General features: G+C 41.9%; 1 protein-coding gene and 1 long non-coding RNA gene across 2 annotated transcripts in view; both read left to right on the top strand.

Moving 5' to 3' along the window:
* The window catches only part of LOC139561595 (IgGFc-binding protein-like), a 104,744-nt gene that overhangs the window by 54,929 nt on the left and 28,929 nt on the right, over positions 1-20,886 (top strand). Inside the window, exons 84-108 of the mRNA XM_071378816.1 lie at positions 70-198; positions 584-722; positions 1,023-1,164; positions 1,597-1,796; positions 1,926-2,064; positions 4,620-4,864; positions 5,208-5,356; positions 5,925-6,053; positions 6,189-6,327; positions 8,711-8,840; positions 10,226-10,470; positions 10,803-10,951; positions 11,458-11,586; positions 11,818-11,956; positions 12,257-12,398; positions 12,829-13,028; positions 13,158-13,296; positions 13,873-13,989; positions 14,511-14,635; positions 15,402-15,547; positions 15,943-16,086; positions 17,009-17,116; positions 18,243-18,412; positions 19,562-19,764; positions 20,048-20,189. Coding sequence (XP_071234917.1) covers positions 70-198; positions 584-722; positions 1,023-1,164; positions 1,597-1,796; positions 1,926-2,064; positions 4,620-4,864; positions 5,208-5,356; positions 5,925-6,053; positions 6,189-6,327; positions 8,711-8,840; positions 10,226-10,470; positions 10,803-10,951; positions 11,458-11,586; positions 11,818-11,956; positions 12,257-12,398; positions 12,829-13,028; positions 13,158-13,296; positions 13,873-13,989; positions 14,511-14,635; positions 15,402-15,547; positions 15,943-16,086; positions 17,009-17,116; positions 18,243-18,412; positions 19,562-19,764; positions 20,048-20,189 — 3,839 coding nt within the window. The remainder of the gene's footprint in view (positions 1-69; positions 199-583; positions 723-1,022; positions 1,165-1,596; positions 1,797-1,925; positions 2,065-4,619; positions 4,865-5,207; positions 5,357-5,924; positions 6,054-6,188; positions 6,328-8,710; positions 8,841-10,225; positions 10,471-10,802; positions 10,952-11,457; positions 11,587-11,817; positions 11,957-12,256; positions 12,399-12,828; positions 13,029-13,157; positions 13,297-13,872; positions 13,990-14,510; positions 14,636-15,401; positions 15,548-15,942; positions 16,087-17,008; positions 17,117-18,242; positions 18,413-19,561; positions 19,765-20,047; positions 20,190-20,886) is intronic.
* Positions 6,634-7,666, top strand: LOC139561396 (uncharacterized). The gene is made up of 3 exons (XR_011672123.1): positions 6,634-6,769; positions 7,202-7,401; positions 7,531-7,666. It is a non-coding gene; the product is annotated as an uncharacterized lncRNA (long non-coding RNA).

Here is a 20,886-nt window from a genome sequence, read left to right as displayed (position 1 = left end):
CATAATGTTGTCATTAAAATTCTAGAAAAAATGCTTGACTCATCGGTCTATTTGCTCCTGTGTATTTAGCTATAAGGACAAGCTGTGTGGACTGTGTGGAGACTACAACGGAAACTCCAACGATGACTTCAGGAAACCCGATGGTTCTCTGACCACCAACCCCAACGACTTTGGACACAGCTGGGTCACAGATCCCAAGTGAGTCATGCCACCAGTTACACACGCACGCACACACACACACACACACACACACACACACACACACACACACACACACACACACACACACACACACACACACACACACACACACACACACACACACACACACACACACACACACACACACACACACACACCACACACACACACACTCACACACACAAACACACACACATGACTGATTCATGCCACCAGTTACACACACACACACACACACACACACACACACACACACACACACACACACACACACACACACACACACACACACACACACACACACACACACACACACACACACACACACACACACACACACAAACACACAAACATGACTGATTCACCCTGTCTCTGACTCCAGTTGTAACAAGAAGCCCAACACCACCATCCCAGGCTGTACTGATGATGAACTGGACAGGTATGAGAGCTCTGGCTACTGCGGCATGCTACTGGACAAGAACGGACCGTTCGCTGTCTGTCACCCCAAGGTCAACCCCAATGTGAGTAACTACCGTAATGTGTGGTATATAGTGTCTTACCTAATGTGTGATATTACTGTAATGTACGGTATATAGAGTCATATCATATTTAGTTTTTAAGATTAAACAAAAGTTTGTTTAATGTGTGAAATCTCACACCCAAGAAAAACATTTTGTAAATATATAGACATTTTTAGTGCAGAAATGTTTAAATACGCTTCATTCAATTCAATTCAAACACCTTTGTCACTTAAGGAACCAAAGCTCCAAGCTGTGTGTGCAAGTCGAAGACACGCGTATGTTTATGTGTGTCTATTTCAGAGTTTCTTCAAGGACTGTCTGTTTGACCTGTGCGAGCTGGATGGTGCTCAACCCATCCTGTGTGAGTCCATCGAGTCGTATGTCAACGACTGTCAGGACCGAGGAGTCACCATCGGAACCTGGAGGAACAGCACCTTCTGCCGTGAGTACAGATCAATGTTGGGGTCAATTCCATTTCAATTCCAGTCATTTCAGAAAGTTAACCAAATTCTCATTCCAAGTGTCTCTCACTGAAAAGCATTAAAGAGAATTGGAATTGGTATTTCAAAGTTCTTCCTGAATTGACTGGAAATGAAATGGAATGGACCCCGACCCTGGTACAGATACATGTTATTCATGATAATAACAAGCAAGAGACGGATATTGATGATATGAAGATGGAAAATGTAGTGATTCATATAATAATAATTATTCATTCACTCACCAAAGACCCTGCTGTTATTAGCACATCAAAGACCAAACAATACACTCTAACAGTACTGTTCCGTATAATCAACAAAGTCATTATTAAGAGACAGTCATGTTTTAAAGTAGACCTATCTCCTAATGTCTCCTCTTCCCTCCTTCTCTCCAGCTCTGACATGCCCCCCCAACAGTCAGTACGTGCCCTGTGCCGCCCCCTGTCAGCCCACCTGTGCCTCCAGACCCTCCACAGGGTGTGATGCTCCCTGTTCAGAGGGCTGTGTGTGTGACCCTGGTTACGTCCTCAGCGCCGGGAAGTGTGTCAAAGAGAACTCCTGTGGCTGCAAAGACACCAACGGACAGTACTACGAGGTGAGTGTGTTGTGTGTCGGGTGATGGACTTTGTGTGTGTGTGTGACGTGTATGTAACCAACCAGCAACCAACCACTGATTACCTATTGTCTCTCCATCCATCTCTCCTCCTTCCCTCCCTCCCTCCAGCCTGGTGAGGAGTGGTACGTGGAGGACTGTAAGCTGAAATGTTATTGTAACGCTCCCTTCGTCACCTGCAATCCTTCTGATTGCCCTCCAATGCACGAGTGTAAGGTCCAGGGAGGAGAGCTGGACTGCTACCCTACAAGTAAGTCCCCTGACATAAACAGTCCGTACAAACACCCACACACACTCAAAATGGTGTTTTGACGTCTGACGTCTTGGATGGTAGGGTAGGTGACCAGGCTGTGACCATATGAGTTGACCAGACAGCACAAACAGATCTGAGACTTGGCTATAATATCTTTCTCTCTTATGTCTCATGCTGTCTCCCTCTGTCCCTCAGGCCCAACTACAGTCAAACCAACTACTCCCATACCAACTACACCTAAACCAACTACTCCCAAACCTACTACCACAAAACCACCAGGTGAAATTAACAGACAATCATCTGTTCTCATTCTTATGATCAGAATCAGAAACGGCTTTCTGAATTTGCACAAATCAATTAATTGGTAACCCAATCATTCCTGATATTAACCCCTTGTCTCCCTTCCACCCCACCCCCTTACCCTCTCTTCTTTGCCTCCCCCATCCTCCTCTCCCTCTCTCCCCCAATAGTGACGTGCCCTCCCAATGCTGAGTACATAGAGTGTGGCCCAGCCTGCATCCCCAGCTGTAAGGAACCCTCCACCAACTGCACTGGCTCCTGTATCAGTGCGTGTTTCTGTAAGCCAGGCTTTGTGTTCAAAGGCAGACGCTGTGTCCCCATAGAAACATGTGGCTGTCTGGAGGGAGGTGACTACTATGAGGTACGAGACCATCTGGGATTGTTAGTCTGTGGTTAAGAATGTACTTTGTGACAGAATATGACACAATATAATGTGATATACAATATTGTGTATGATATACCATATGGCATACCATACGATATATGATACACGATATACGATGTGATACACAATATGATACGATATCATACGATACGGTACTTTTACTGTCCAGAATGTCCACTCCTGTGGAAATTGAAAGTACTCCTCTCAGCACATCACAAATATACTTTAAAAATGACCAACAACTCAAGGAACACACGCATACGTTCACAGAATGCACAAATAAACAGCTTTTTTTTTGGAATTGGCAAACAACATGTTAATATTTCTTCTCTCCCTGTCTCTGTCCTTTTAGCCAGGAGAGATCATCTTTGGTGACGGCTGCTCCAAGCTGTGTCGTTGTGCTGGAAACTACATCCTGGACTGTGTGGACAACTCCTGCTCTCCCACGGAGGAGTGTCGCAACGGAGCCTGCTATCCTAAAGGTACTGTTAGCTGAGTTATAATACATCGTATTAGCAAAGTTATCATAACTTGTATTAGCTCAGTTATCAAACTTGAATTAGCTCAGTTATCATAACTTGTAATAGCTCATTTATAAGAACTTGAATTAGCTGAGGTTTTATTTTACCTTTATTTAACTAGGCAAGTCAGTTAAAACTTCTTCAGGATTGGTGGGTCCCCACCAAGCAAACGTAGGCTAATGCGATAAGCATGAGGTTGTAAGTAGCAAGAACATTTCCCAGGACATAGACATATCTGACATTGGCAGAAAGCTTAAATTCTTGTTAATCTAACTGCACTGTCCAATTTACAGTAGCTATTACAGTGAAATAATACCATGCTATTGTTTGAGGAGTGTGCACAGTTTTGAACATGAAAAGTTATTAAATAACAAAATAGGCACATTTGGAAAGTCTTGATACAACATTTTGAAAAGAAATGCAATGGTTCATTGGATTAGTCTGAAACGTTGCACATACACTGCTGCCATCAAGTGGCCAAAATCTAAATTGCAACTGGGCTGGAATAATACATTATGGCCTTTCTCTTGCATTTCAAACATGATGGTACAAAAAAATACAAAAAAAGTGTTGGTTTTTTCTTTGTATTATCTTTTACCTGATCTAATGTGTTATCTTCTCCTACATTCCTTTCACATTTCCACAAACTTCAAAGTATTTCCTTTCAAATGGTACCAAGAATATGCATATCCTTGCTTTAGTGCCTGAGCTACAGGCAGTTAGATTTGGGAATGTCATTTTAGATTAAAATTTTAAAAAAGGGTTCAATACTTAAGAGGTTTTTAAGAACACATTTTTATTTACAATGACGGTGGGTTAACTGCCTTGTTCAGGGAAAGAACGACAGACTTTTACCTTGTCAGCTCGGGGATTCAATCTAGCAACCTTTCGGTTACTGGCCCAACGATCTAACCACTAGCCTACCTGCAGCCCCAGTTATCATAACTTGTATTAGCTCAGTTATCACAACTTGTATTAGCAAATTTTTCAGAACTTGTATTAGCTCAGTTATCATAACTTGTATTAGCTCAGTTATCATCACTTATATAAAGATGAAAGGCTTTTCAAATCAATTATATTGGTAAGGAGTTCCATCGTGAAGCCCATGGGAACATCCAACCTACAGTAAAGTGGATCGTTTCTAGAGTTTGATTCCTAGCTATGCAAACAGACAGCCTTATTTACAGTATACATGTATTATGTGCGGCTTGGAAAACACTATTTACATTTTGTCAGGCATTATTTGGTGAAAGAAATAACCCAACTATGTGAACACTGATTCAGTATTATTTCCACCAGCCAATTACTAATTTAACTCCCAACTTTATAATCCTTATTCCCCCCAGACACCTCTACCTGTATCGCATCTGGTGACCCTCACTACACCACCTTCGACAAGAAGAAGTACAACTTCATGGGGAACTGCAGCTACCTGATGTCAGAGCCCTGTAACCACACGTCAGTGCCTCACTACGAGGTGCATGCTGACAACGAGAACCGCTTCAACAAACCAACCATCTCCTACCTGAAGGCTGTGCATGTGTACGTGCGTGGGGTGAAGATCTCCATCTTGAAGGGAGGCACCGTGCAGGTGAGAGAGAGAGGGATTGGTGGAGGGATAGGGTTGGGGTAGAGAGAAAAAGAGATGAGGAAGACGTTTGAAAATATTTAAAAACGTAACAATGGAAAGAATTACTGATAAAATGCAGAGCCCTGCATGTACAAATTCAATATACAGTAACATACACAGTCAAGATCAGTTTGTCATTGTATTCAACAAATCTTTATTGTCACCGAAGGGACATTCCTGAGCAGCATGAAATGCATATAATTCATACAAAACACAGACACAGAAAAGCTCATAAAGAGGAAGCTAAAAAACATTAAAATGAAGTGTACCTCACTAACATGTGTGTGTCCTCTTCTCCTCCTAGTTGAATGGTATCAATGTGAACATCCCACTGACCCCAGCTACAGGCGTGTCTGTTTTGAAGTCTGGTAAACACTACACTGTAGCCATGGACTTTGGTGTGACCGTACGATATGACGGAAACCACTACATGGACATCAAGGTCATCAAGGAGTGAGTCAAAACTGCTTCATACACACACTGAGAGAACACACACACACACACACACGCACACACGCGCACACACACACACACACACACTCACACTCACACTCACACTCACAGAGAGAGAGCGAGAGAGAGCGAGAGAGAGAGAGAGAGAGAGAGAGAGAGAGAGAGAGAGAGAGAGAGAGAGAGAGAGAGAGAGAGAGAGAGAGAGAGAGAGAGAGAGACAGAGAGAGAGACAGAGACAGAGACAGAGACAGAGAGAGAGAGAGAGAGAGAGAGAGAGAGAGAGAGACAGAGACACACACAGAGACAGAGACACACAGAGAGAGAGAGAGAGAGAGAGAGAGAGACAGAGACAGAGACCAAAAATGGGGTCTATGCACCTTGGTTTCTCTCCTACAGTTTTGGTGACCCCGACATGATGTACCATAAAAATGCCCATATAAACACAACATAAAACATTTAAAAACAAATAGAAAGTTCTCACATTGTCATATTTTTATTTTATAATGTTGTCATTAAAATTCTAGAAAAAATGCTTGACTCATCGGCCTATTTGCTCCTGTGTATTTAGCTATAAGGACAAGCTGTGTGGACTGTGTGGAGACTACAACGGAAACTCCAACGATGACTTCAGGAAACCCGATGGTTCTCTGACCACCAACCCCAACGACTTTGGACACAGCTGGGTCACAGATCCCAAGTGAGTCATGCCACCAGTTACACATGCACACACACACACACACACACACACACACACACACACACACACACACACACACACACTCACACACACAAACACACACACATGACTGATTCACCCTGTCTCTGACTCCAGTTGTAACAAGAAGCCCAACACCACCATCCCAGGCTGTACTGATGATGAACTGGACAGGTATGAGAGCTCTGGCTACTGCGGCATGCTACTGGACAAGAACGGACCGTTCGCTGTCTGTCACCCCAAGGTCAACCCCAATGTGAGTAACTACCGTAATGTGTGGTATGTAGTGTCTTACCTAATGTGTGATATTACTGTAATGTACGGTATATAGAGTCATATCATATTTCGTTTTTAAGATTAAACAAAAGTTTGTTTAATGTGTGAAATCTCACACCCAAGAAAAACATTTTGTAAATATATAGACATATTTAGTGCAGAAATGTTTAAATACGCTTCATTCAATTCAATTCAAACACCTTTGTCACTTAAGGAACCAAAGCTCCAAGCTGTGTGTGCAAGTCGAAGACACGCGTATGTTTATGTGTGTCTATTTCAGAGTTTCTTCAAGGACTGTCTGTTTGACCTGTGCGAGCTGGATGGTGCTCAACCCATCCTGTGTGAGTCCATCGAGTCGTATGTCAACGACTGTCAGGACCGAGGAGTCACCATCGGAACCTGGAGGAACAGCACCTTCTGCCGTGAGTACAGATCAATGTTGGGGTCAATTCCATTTCAATTCCAGTCATTTCAGAAAGTTAACCAAATTCTCATTCCAAGTGTCTCTCACTGAAAAGCATTAAAGAGAATTGGAATTGGTATTTCAAAGTTCTTCCTGAATTGACTGGAAATGAAATGGAATGGACCCCGACCCTGGTACAGATACATGTTATTCATGATAATAACAAGCAAGAGACGGATATTGATGATATGAAGATGGAAAATGTAGTGATTCATATAATAATAATGATTCATTCACTCACCAAAGACCCTGCTGTTATTAGCACATCAAAGACCAAACAATACACTCTAACAGTACTGTTCCGTATAATCAACAAAGTCATTATTAAGAGACAGTCATGTTTTAAAGTAGACCTATCTCCTAATGTCTCCTCTTCCCTCCTTCTCTCCAGCTCTGACATGCCCCCCCAACAGTCAGTACGTGCCCTGTGCCGCCCCCTGTCAGCCCACCTGTGCCTCCAGACCCTCCACAGGGTGTGATGCTCCCTGTTCAGAGGGCTGTGTGTGTGACCCTGGTTACGTCCTCAGCGCCGGGAAGTGTGTCAAAGAGAACTCCTGTGGCTGCAAAGACACCAACGGACAGTACTACGAGGTGAGTGTGTTGTGTGTCGGGTGATGGACTTTGTGTGTGTGTGTGACGTGTATGTAACCAACCAGCAACCAACCACTGATTACCTATTGTCTCTCCATCCATCTCTCCTCCTTCCCTCCCTCCCTCCAGCCTGGTGAGGAGTGGTACGTGGAGGACTGTAAGCTGAAATGTTATTGTAACGCTCCCTTCGTCACCTGCAATCCTTCTGATTGTCCTCCAATGCACGAGTGTAAGGTCCAGGGAGGAGAGCTGGACTGCTACCCTACAAGTAAGTCCCATGACATAAACAGTCCGTACAAACACCCACACACACTCAAAATGGTGTTTTGACGTCTGACGTCTTGGATGGTAGGGTAGGTGACCAGGCTGTGACCATATGAGTTGACCAGACAGCACAAACAGATCTGAGACTTGGCTATAATATCTCTCTCTCTTATGTCTCATGCTGTCTCCCTCTGTCCCTCAGGCCCAACTACAGTCAAACCAACTACTCCCATACCAACTACACCTAAACCAACTACTCCCAAACCTACTACCACAAAACCACCAGGTGAAATTAACAGACAATCATCTGTTCTCATTCTTACGATCAGAATCAGAAACGGCTTTCTGAATTTGCACAAATCAATTAATTGGTAACCCAATCATTCCTGATATTAACCCCTTGTCTCCCTTCCACCCCACCCCCTTACCCTCTCTTCTTTGCCTCCCCCCATCCTCCTCTCCCTCTCTCCCCCAATAGTGACGTGCCCTCCCAATGCTGAGTACATAGAGTGTGGCCCAGCCTGCATCCCCAGCTGTAAGGAACCCTCCACCAACTGCACTGGCTCCTGTATCAGTGCGTGTTTCTGTAAGCCAGGCTTTGTGTTCAAAGGCAGACGCTGTGTCCCCATAGAAACATGTGGCTGTCTGGAGGGAGGTGACTACTATGAGGTACGAGACCATCTGGGATTGTTAGTCTGTGGTTAAGAATGTACTTTGTGATAGAATATGACACAATATAATGTGATATACAATATTGTGTATGATATACCATATGGCATACCATACGATATATGATACACGATATACGATGTGATACACAATATGATACGATATCATACGATACGGTACTTTTACTGTCCAGAATGTCCACTCCTGTGGAAATTGAAAGTACTCCTCTCAGCACATCACAAATATACTTTAAAAATGACCAACAACTCAAGGAACACACGCATACGTTCACAGAATGCACAAATAAACAGCTTTTTTTTTGGAATTGGCAAACAACATGTTAATATTTCTTCTCTCCCTGTCTCTGTCCTTTTAGCCAGGAGAGATCATCTTTGGTGACGGCTGCTCCAAGCTGTGTCGTTGTGCTGGAAACTACATCCTGGACTGTGTGGACAACTCCTGCTCTCCCACGGAGGAGTGTCGCAACGGAGCCTGCTATCCTAAAGGTACTGTTAGCTGAGTTATAATACATCGTATTAGCAAAGTTATCATAACTTGTATTAGCTCAGTTATCAAACTTGAATTAGCTCAGTTATCATAACTTGTAATAGCTCATTTATAAGAACTTGAATTAGCTGAGTTTTTATTTTACCTTTATTGAACTAGGCAAGTCAGTTAAAACTTCTTCAGGACTGGTGGGTCACCACCAAGCAAACGTAGGCTAATGCGATAAGCATGAGGTTGTAAGTAGCAAGAACATTTCCCAGGACATAGACATATCTGACATTGGCAGAAAGCTTAAATTCTTGTTAATCTAACTGCACTGTCCAATTTACAGTAGCTATTACAGTGAAATAATACCATGCTATTGTTTGAGGAGTGTGCACAGTTTTGAACATGAAAAGTTATTAAATAACAAAATAGGCACATTTGGAAAGTCTTGATACAACATTTTGAAAAGAAATGCAATGGTTCATTGGATTAGTCTGAAACGTTGCACATACACTGCTGCCATCAAGTGGCCAAAATCTAAATTGCAACTGGGCTGGAATAATACATTATGGCCTTTCTCTTGCATTTCAAACATGATGGTACAAAAAAATACAAAAAAAGTGTTGGTTTTTTCTTTGTATTATCTTTTACCTGATCTAATGTGTTATCTTCTCCTACATTCCTTTCACATTTCCACAAACTTCAAAGTATTTCCTTTCAAATGGTACCAAGAATATGCATATCCTTGCTTTAGTGCCTGAGCTACAGGCAGTTAGATTTGGGAATGTCATTTTAGATGAAAATTTAAAAAAAGGGTTCAATACTTAAGAGGTTTTTAAGAACACATTTTTATTTACAATGACGGTGGGTTAACTGCCTTGTTCAGGGAAAGAACGACAGACTTTTACCTTGTCAGCTCGGGGATTCAATCTAGCAACCTTTCGGTTACTGGCCCAACGATCTAACCACTAGCCTACCTGCAGCCCCAGTTATCATAACTTGTATTAGCTCAGTTATCACAACTTGTATTAGCAAATTTTTCAGAACTTGTATTAGCTCAGTTATCATAACTTGTATTAGCTCAGTTATCATCACTTATATAAAGATGAAAGGCTTTTCAAATCAATTATATTGGTAAGGAGTTCCATCGTGAAGCCCATGGGAACATCCAACCTACAGTAAAGTGGATCGTTCCTAGAGTTTGATTCCTAGCTATGCAAACAGACAGCCTTATTTACAGTATACATGTATTATGTGCGGCTTGGAAAACACTATTTACATTTTGTCAGGCATCATTTGGTGAAAGAAATAACCCAACTATGTGAACACTGAGTCAGTATTATTTCCACCAGCCAATTACTAATTTAACTCCCAACTTTATAATCCTTATTCCCCCCAGACACCTCTACCTGTATCGCATCTGGTGACCCTCACTACACCACCTTCGACAAGAAGAAGTACAACTTCATGGGGAACTGCAGCTACCTGATGTCAGAGCCCTGTAACCACACGTCAGTGCCTCACTACGAGGTGCATGCTGACAACGAGAACCGCTTCAACAAACCAACCATCTCCTACCTGAAGGCTGTGCATGTGTACGTGCGTGGGGTGAAGATCTCCATCTTGAAGGGAGGCACCGTGCAGGTGAGAGAGAGAGGGATTGGTGGAGGGATAGGGTTGGGGTAGAGAGAAAAAGAGATGAGGAAGACGTTTGAAAATGTTTAAAAACGTAACAATGGAAAGAAATACTGATAAAATGTACACATTCAATATACAGTAACATACACAGTCAAGATCAGTTTGTCATTGTATTCAACAAATCTTTATTGTCACCGAAGGGACATTCCTGAGCAGCATTAAATGCATATAATTCATACAAAACACAGACACAGAACAGCTCAATAAAGAGGAAGCTAAAAAACATTCAAATGAAGTGTACCTCACTAACACATGTGTGTGTCCTCTTCTCCTCCTAGTTGAATGGTATCAATGTGAACATCCCACTGACCCCAGCTACAGGCGTGTCTGTTTTGAAGTCTGGTAAACACTACACTGTAGCCATGGACTTTGGTGTGACCGTACGATATGACGGAAACCACTACATGGACATCAAGGTCATCAAGGAGTGAGTCAAAACTGCTTCATACACACACTGAAGTGAACACACACACACACACGCACACACGCACACACACACACACAGAGAGAGAGAGAGAGAGAGAGAGAGAGAGAGAGAGAGAGAGAGAGAGAGAGAGAGAGAGAGAGAGAGAGAGAGAGAGAGAGAGAGAGAGAGAGAGAGAGAGAGAGAGAGAGAGAGAGAGAGAGAGAGAGAGAGAGAGAGAGAGAGAGAGAGAGAGAGAGAGAGAGAGAGAGAGAGAGAGAGACACAGAGAGACACAGAGAGAGACACAGAGAGAGACCAAAAATGGGGTCTATGCACCTTGGTTTCTCTCCTACAGTTTTGGTGACCCCGACATGATGTACCATAAAAATGCCCATATAAACACAACATAAAAAAATGTAAAAACAAATAGAAATTTCTCACATTGTCATATTTTTATTTTATAATGTTGTCATTAAAATTCTAGAAAAAATGCTTGACTCATCGGTCTATTTGCTCCTGTGTATTTAGCTATAAGGACAAGCTGTGTGGACTGTGTGGAGACTACAACGGAAACTCCAACGATGACTTCAGGAAACCCGATGGTTCTCTGACCACCAACCCCAATGACTTTGGACACAGCTGGGTCACAGATCCCAAGTGAGTCATGCCACCAGTTACACACACACACACACACACACACACACACACACACACACACACACACACACACACACACACACACACACACACACACACACACACACACACACACACACACACACACACACACACACACACACACAAACAGACACACACAGGCACAGACACAAAGGCACTCACACACACAAACACACACACATGACTGATTCACCCTGTCTCTGACTCCAGTTGTAACAAGAAGCCCAACACCACCATCCCAGGCTGTACTGATGATGAACTGGACAGGTATGAGAGCTCTGGCTACTGCGGCATGCTACTGGACAAGAACGGACCGTTCGCTGTCTGTCACCCCAAGGTCAACCCCAATGTGAGTTACTACCGTAATGTGTGGTATATAGTTTCTTACCTAATGTGTGATATTACTGTAATGTACGGTATATAGAGTCATATCATATTTAGTTTTTAAGATTAAACAAAAGTTTGTTTAATGTGTGAAATCTCACACCCAAGAAAAACATTTTGTAAATATATAGACATTTTTAGTGCAGAAATGTTTAAATACGCTTCATTCAATTCAATTCAAACACCTTTGTCACTTAAGTAACCAAAGCTCCAAGCTGTGTGTGCAAGTCGAAGACACGCGTATGTTTATGTGTGTCTATTTCAGAGTTTCTTCAAGGACTGTCTGTTTGACCTGTGCGAGCTGGATGGTGCTCAACCCATCCTGTGTGAGTCCATCGAGTCGTATGTCAACGACTGTCAGGACCGAGGAGTCACCATCGGAACCTGGAGAAACAGCACCTTCTGCCGTGAGTACAGATCAATGTTGGGGTCAATTCCATTTCAATTCCAGTCATTTCAGAAAGTAAACCAAATTCTCATTCCAAGTGTCTCTCACTGAAAAGCATTAAAGAGAATTGGAATTGGTATTTCAAAGTTCTTCCTGAATTGACTGGAATTGAAATGGAATGGACCCCAACCCTGGTACAGATACATGTTATACATGATAATAACAAGCAAGAGACGGATATTGATGATGAAGATGGAAAATGTCGTGATTCATATAATAATAATTATTCATTCACTCACCAAAGACCCTGCTGTTATTAGCACATCAAAGACCAAACAATACACTCTAACAGTACTGTTCCGTATAATCAACAAAGTCATTATTAAGAGACAGTCATGTTTTAAAGTAGACCTATCGCCTAATGTCTCCTCTTCCCTCCTTCTCTCCAGCTCTGACATGCCCCCCCAACAGTCAGTACGTGCCCTGTGCCGCCCCCTGCCAGCCCACCTGTGCCTCCAGACCCTCCACAGGGTGTGATGCTCCCTGTTCAGAGGGCTGTGTGTGTGACCCTGGTTACGTCCTCAGCGCCGGGAAGTGTGTCAAAGAGAACTCCTGTGGCTGCAAAGACACCAACGGACAGTACTACGAGGTGAGTGTGTTGTGTGTCGGGTGATGGACTTTGTGTGTGTGTGTGACGTGTATGTAACCAACCAGCAACCAACCACTAATTAACTATTGTCTCTCCATCCATCTCTCCTCCTTCCCTCCCTCCCTCCAGCCTGGTGAGGAGTGGTACGTGGAGGACTGTAAGCTGAAATGTTATTGTAACGCTCCCTTCGTCACCTGCAATCCTTCTGATTGCCCTCCAATGCACGAGTGTAAGGTCCAGGGAGGAGAGCTGGACTGCTACCCTACAAGTAAGTCCCCTGACATAAACAATATACTTCAAAAGAAATATGTTTATGATGTGCTTGTATAGTTACTTTCTTAATCCTCTTTGTTCCTGGAGGAACATAGGGCCTGTACTAAAGTTATTATCTTGGTTCCAGGAGAGACACAGGTCCTGTACTAAAGTTATTATCTTGGTTCCAGGAGAGACACAGGTCCTGTACTAAAGTTATTATCTTGGTTGCTGGAGGAACACATGGCCTGTACTAAAGTTAACCTCTTGGTTCCTGGAGGAGTGTCCTACCTGTGCTAAAGTTAACCTCTTGATTACTGGAGGAACATAGGGCCTGTACTAAAGTTATTCTCTTGGTTTCTGGAGGAACATAAGTTATTATCTTGGTTGCTTTGCATCAGGCCATGACAAGATCATCGGCTTGTATACTTACTGTACTTCTTTTTGTTCTCCTTCTATTATAACGTATCATATCTCATATCTGTTCTCCAGGCTCTCAGGACTGGAATATCTGTCATCTTTAATACAGGCTACTGTTATTCTCTCTCCTGCTTATAGTCCATGATACCTCCCTCTGTCCCCTCTACCCCAGGTTCCCAGGACTGTGTGATCTCTGGAGACCCACACTACAATACATTTGATGATAGGTTCTACAGCTTCATGGGGACCTGCACCTACACCCTGGCCAGGACCTGCAAGAACAACACAGGTAACAGTTCTAACTCTGGGTTCTGGGTTATGTAGTTCTAACTCTGGGTTCTAGGTTCTGTAGTTCTAACCCTGGTTTCTAGGTTATGTAGTTCTAACTCTGGGTTCTAGGTTCTGTAGTTCTAACTTTGGGCCCTTGGTTCTGTAGTACTAACTCTGGGTTGTGTAAATCTAACTCTGAGTTCTAGGTTCTGTAGTTCTAACTCTGGGCTCTGGGTTCTGTAGCTCTAACTCTGCGCTCTGGGTTGTGTAGTTCTAACTCTGGGCTCTGGGTTCTAGGTTATGTATTTCTACTCTGGGTTCTGTACTGTAGTTCTAACTCTGGGTTCTAGCTTCTGTAGTTCTAACTCTGGGCTCTGGGTTCTGTAGTTCTAACTCTGAGTTCTAGGTTCTGTAGTTCTAACTCTGGGCTCTGGGTTATGTAGTTCTAACTCTGGGTTCTTGGTTCTGTAGTTCTAACTCTAGGTCCGGCTGTGTTCTAAGCCCTGTGGTTCTACTTGTGTTCTGCTGTATGTGTTCTAGGTCCGTGGTTCTCTGTGGAGGGTAAGAACGAGGAGCGTGGTCTGGCTGGAGTGTCCTACCTGAAAAAGCTCTACGTCACTGTCGATGGAATCACTGTCACACTAATGAAGAGCAGGAAGACTCTGGTACATGTTAATACATCCATCCATCCATGAATGAATCAATTCATCCATTAATCAATCAGTCAATCAATCAGTCAACCCAATGTATTTATACAGCTCTTTATGCATCAGCAGTTGTCCCAAAGTATTTAACCCAGCCTAAACCCAAATAGCACGTTAAAGCAGAAGCACTGACTAGGAAAAACTCCCCAGAATAAATACATGTTATTAAACAGTTAATAACATAGAATTATGACACTTACACAGCATAGAATTAACATGTAATTCTATACATGTAGTAACTGTGTAAGTGTCATAATTCTATGTTATTAACTGTAATAACACTTTCACATACATGTTTATGTCATTCACTTTCCACGTCACAGATGTGGTGGTATCACTCTGTTATCTCTTTCTTGTTCTCCATCTCTCCCTTAAGCTAAGGATCAGCGATATTACACCATGATGATTCACCCAAAGCCTTTTCCCCTTCGTAATACACCTTTTATCTCTCTTTCTCTCTCTTTCATTGTCTCTTTTTATCTATTCCCTCCCTCCCTCCCTCCGTCATCATCATCATCATCATCGTCATCTCTTTTACCAGTAACCCTTTAAATCTGTCTTTCAGTAAAACCTCATCTTCACCTCTACTTTTTTTTCTTTCCTAGAATTATGTCTGTCTTATCCTTAACAGATCTCAAACATCAAAATCCTCTGTCTGTGTAGCTAACTCTCTCTCTCTCTCTCTCTCTCTCTCTCTCTCTCTCTCTCTCTCTCTCTCTCTCGACAGGTGAATGGAAAGCGAGTATCCCTCCCTCACTCCCCCTCTCTGCTCATCTCTCTATCGCTGGCGGGTCAGTACGTCACGCTGCAGACTCCGTTCGGCCTCAAGGTGCGCTGGGACGGAAACCACTACGCCCAGATCTCAGTGCCCAGGTACGCACAGACACAAGAAGTGGACACAGGAATTAGAATCTAGTATCTTCCTTTTTCCACAAGGCCGATCTCAACCAAATTACGCCCTATTCCCTTTATAGTGTACTACTTTTGTGCCATATCTATGAGATAAATGTATCAATACTATTGCAAATGATTTATCATCATCACTTATGATTTGATATTATTCATATAGAATTTAGAACCATTTCTGTTCTAATAACTATTATGATCTTTGTAGTAATCTGCTGGTTGTTGTGTATCTTGGTATTATGATCTTTGTAGTATGATCTCTTTAGTAATCCACTGGTTTTATGTCTTTGTATCTTGACCTTTGAACTAATCCACTGTGCTGTGTATATAATCTACTGTGTCGTGTGTCTTGGTCAATACAGCTCCTACTCTGACCAGATGTGTGGTCTGTGCGGCGACTACGACGGTAACCCTAACAACGACTTCACCAAGCCGGATGGATCCCAGGTCACCAGCTCCAAGGACTTTGGAAACAGCTGGAAGACCGAGGAAGATGAGGATGTCACGTGAGTGGGAATTATGAGGGAACTTTCTTTGGGAATATTGACTGATGAAGTCGGGAATATTTCTGCCCCTTAATGTATGTAGTAGAACTTAAGTACACACTTGAGACTGAGTGTACATTTGTAATAGTTTGGGAACTGAAATAGTTTGGGAACTGAGTGTACACTTGTAATATCAATAGTTTGGGAACTGAGTGTACACTTGTAATATCAATAGTTTGAGAACTGAGTGTACACTTGTAATATCAATAGTTTGGGAACTGAGTGTACACTTGTAATATCAATAGTTTGAGACCTGAGTGTACACTTGTAATATCAATAGTTTGGGAACTGAGTGTACACTTGTAATATCAATAGTTTGGGAACTGAGTGTACACTTGTAATATCAATAGTTTGAGACCTGAGTGTACACTTGTAATATCAATAGTTTGGGAACTGAGTGTACACTTGTAATATCAATAGTTTGAGAACTGAGTGTACCCTTGTAATATCAATAGTTTGGGAACTGAGTGTACACTTGTAATATCAATAGTTTGGGAACTGAGTGTACACTTGTAATATCAATAGTTTGGGAACTGAGTGTACACTTGTAATATCAATAGTTTGGGAACTGAGTGTACACTTGTAATATCAATAGTTTGGGAACTGAGTGTACACTTGTAATATCAATAGTTTGGGAACTAAGTGTACACTTGTAATATCAATAGTTTGGGAACTGAGTGTACCCTTGTAATATCAATAGTTTGGGAACTTAGTGTACACTTGTAATTTGCAATAGTTTGGGAACTTAGTGTACACTTGTAATATGCAAACATTTTGGAACTGTGTGTACACTTTAAGGGGTAATAAGTGTATTGTGCATTATATTATAAAATGGTATTGTCTTTCCATTTTTTTTTTGTTTATTAAAATTGTGTTTCCACAGATGCAAACCTGACACCAACCCAGATCCACACTGTGATCCCTCACTGGAGGCAGAAGTTTCCAAACCTGAGAACTGTGGGAAAATAACCGACACCAAAGGACCCTTCAGGTGAGCAAGAACACTAACAACTCTGAATTATTGTAATGTTTGTTTATGTGTCAATTAATCCCATAAGGGATTAACTGACGATTTGACACGAACATTCATTCATACAGAATATTATCTCAGGACTCACCCCATATAGTATGTATAGAGAAAGTGATTTAAGGTTGTATAAGAAGAGTTTATGTCCAAAACGCTATATCCACCAACTTTTCACATTTGTATTTTTTCATCAGAAAGGAATGCTTATTTGAAAATAGTGCAGATTTAATGAATTTAATTACAAGTTTTGGACTATATATGTGAAATCATACATTTTCACAAATCTTTCACTATCATCAGAAATGACTGCTTATGGATACCTTCATGTGTGTGTAAAATATTACTGTCCTCAGATGTTTTATTAATAGATTTTAGATGTATATGAAAATGTGATTTTTGCAAAACGCTACATATCCATTGTTTAGCTGGAATGTAATGCTCGTATCCTGTATATTTGACTGTGATATGTGGTTATCTCACATAGCTATCTGAATATGAAGGCACTTACGGTAAGTCACTCTGGATAGGAACATCTGCTAAATGATTCAAATGTCAAATGTAAATGGTCTACATACATATCTCATGTTACTATATTGAATTATAATTATTGTACTCTTTTTTAATATTGTGGTAACAAATATATCATTTGTACAGCTCTTTATATAAAATGTAGTTATTTGGCTGTGTAGAACCTTGCAGTACTACTTATTTCTCTCAGAGTGAGGCGGATGTATGGTATTTTGCAAGAAAACATGATTATTTGTCTCTGAAATGAAACCATCAAGTGATAGATTTCAATCAAATTCATGTCTGTCATTGAACAACCCCATGCCATGATTAGATAGTGAAAAAAATCCTTTAAAACAATAAAAGCTAATTCACCAACATTTCTGAATGGATATACAGCGTTTTGGAGAGCAGCTCATATAACTCGGTGTATTTACTTTTCTCTCTTATTCTCCCTCTCCTTCACTCTCTTTTCTTTATTTCTTTCTATCTTTCCTTCTTTCTCAAATCCCCGTCTTGTCACACATTTCACTCATTCCCTTACTTTCTCTGCATTTTACCCCCCCCCCCCCCCCCCCAACAGGGAGTGCATAGCGTTGGTGGACCCTAGTCCTTTCTTCCAGAGCTGCGTGTATGACATGTGTCGCTTCGTGGGCCAACAGCAGATGCTGTGTGACCAGCTCCAGGTGTATACCGACGCCTGCCTGAGCGCAGGGATCAAGGTCCACCCCTGGAGGGAGCCAGATTTCTGCCGTGAGTCTCATATATAGACACCACAGACATTTAGTCACACCATAGACCAGGGTTGTGTTCCAGTAGTGAGAACAATTTTTTGTTTTGAATGGGAGTGAGTCAGGGAGGTTCAGAAGTCAAGATCCACCCCTGGAGAGAGCCAGACTTCTGCTGATTTCTGTCTCACACTGTAGACACCATAGACAGAGACACAGACCACTGAGATCCAATGCACTCTGAGGCTCTGTCTCAGTTGCTCAAAGATGCACTCCGGCTTTCCTCTTTTGTTCTCCAACGCTCCTCTATTGTTCCTCAAACAAGGGGGAGGCCGATGACATCACAGTAGACCCAGCAGACCTACTCCTTGAATGGCCAACTCTAGAAGTTTGCAGACGTGTCTAAAAAAACAACACTATTTTGCTCAAAACGTCTTGTTTTAACCTTAAAGCAGCAATCAGCAGTTGAAACAATAACAAAGAGGCCTCCCCGCGCCTGGTTCGGTAAAAAGCTGAAGGATGGGGTTGGAGAAATGTAATCACTCTCAAGTCTCTAGACAGAGCTATGGATACAAGGCTTGAATGATAGTTTTAACCATGGTTTGAGGCTATATAATGTTGTTTATTTCATTTTCTTTGTTTACAAACATTGGCGTAAAACACGTTTATATTTGGGGTTCTGATGGGGGTACGACTAAGCTCATGAGGCATTTATTTATAAGTTATATTCTTCAAGAATCAATGGGTAAATATCATTAATTTATCAAAAGATGTATGTAGCAACTGCAGATTACCCCTTTAAGTGTGTGTGCATTATTGTATTTATACTTGGAATATTTATTTTCAACAGCAAAAGTTAAAAACTAGTGCTTATTTAAAAACGATCCTGTCCTCGTCTCCTCCCCTTCGTCTGCACTGATTGGAAATGACTTGGCAGGTCACACCGTCAAACTACCTTCGGAGTCTGCTGGAGCTTTTCCATAGGAGAAGCAGAATCTGATTTCTCAGGCTGGCACACAGGCCAAAGTCCCACAGTTGCCGTGCAAATATGTTTGTCAATCGATCACAATATTACAGTCATTCCTTGATCATGTTTGGAACTGTTAGGTGCTTTATGATTCAGAAGACCTTCCTGTACTGACCCGTTTCTGCTCTCCCTCCTCTACCTCTACAGCCCTGGCCTGTCCTCCCAACAGTTCTTACTCCATGTGTGTGAGCTCCTGTCCAGAGACATGTCTGGGTGTCAGCGGCCCCCCTGGCTGCTCCGAGGTGTGTGTGGAGGGGTGTGAGTGTGACCTTGGCTTTATCCTCAGTGACGACAAGTGTGTTCCTGTTAAAGACTGTGGCTGTGTCAACTCCTCTGGAGACTACCATCCTGTGAGTAACCCTCCTGTGTTTCACCTTAGTGAATGTTTAATACTGTTTAATTATGTCAAATCTCAATGTGACCTCTGGTTAAATAAAGGATAAAACAATGAATATATACTTACGTTGGCTTTATGTTTCGTATTGAGCATCAAGCTTTCATAATGACTCCATTAGTCCCCAATACAAGTAGAAATGTCACTATGTTGCATTGTACTCTCATGTTAAATCGTCTGAATGAAAATAGAAGACAGTACTACTGAACTGTAGACTCACCAGGATGTGTGTGTTTCAGGTGGGGGACGCCTGGTACCTGGAGGGCTGTAAGGAGAAGTGTGTGTGTCTGGGTGGAGGGGTGCTACAGTGTCACAACACCACCTGTACCCCGGCAGAGAGCTGCGGCCTGCAGGACGGGGAGTTAGGATGTTACCCACTGGGTACTATACAGTTATATCAATTACAACACTATATGAAATACAACACACATCAATTACAACGCGCATCAATTACAACACGCATGAATTACAACACACATCAATTACAACACACATCAATTACAACACACATGAATTACAACACGCATCAATTACAACACGCATGAATTACAACACACATCAATTACAACACGCATCAATTACAACACACATGAATTACAACACGCATCAATTACAACACGCATCAATTACAACACACATGAATTACAACACGCATCAATTACAACACGCATGAATTACAACACACATGAATTACAACACACATCAATTACAACACACATGAATTACAACACGCATGAATTACAACACACATGAATTACAACACGCATGAATTACAACACACATGAATTACAACACACATCAATTACAACACGCATCAATTACAACACGCATCAATTACAACACACATGAATTACAACACGCATCAATTACAACACGCATCAATTACAACACACATGAATTAAAACACGCATCAATTACAACACGCATCAATTACAACACACATCAATTACAACACGCATCAATTACAACACGCATGAATTACAACACACATCAATTACAACACACATGAATTACAACACACATGAATTACAACACACATCAATTACAACACACATGAATTACAACACACATGAATTAC

The sequence above is a fragment of the Salvelinus alpinus genome, chromosome 31, assembly GCF_045679555.1.
Source record: "Salvelinus alpinus chromosome 31, SLU_Salpinus.1, whole genome shotgun sequence".
In the NCBI taxonomy this organism is placed as follows: Eukaryota; Metazoa; Chordata; class Actinopteri; order Salmoniformes; family Salmonidae; genus Salvelinus; species Salvelinus alpinus.
Note: the sequence above shows the minus strand (reverse complement) of the source record. Positions and strands in the feature narration are given on the sequence as shown.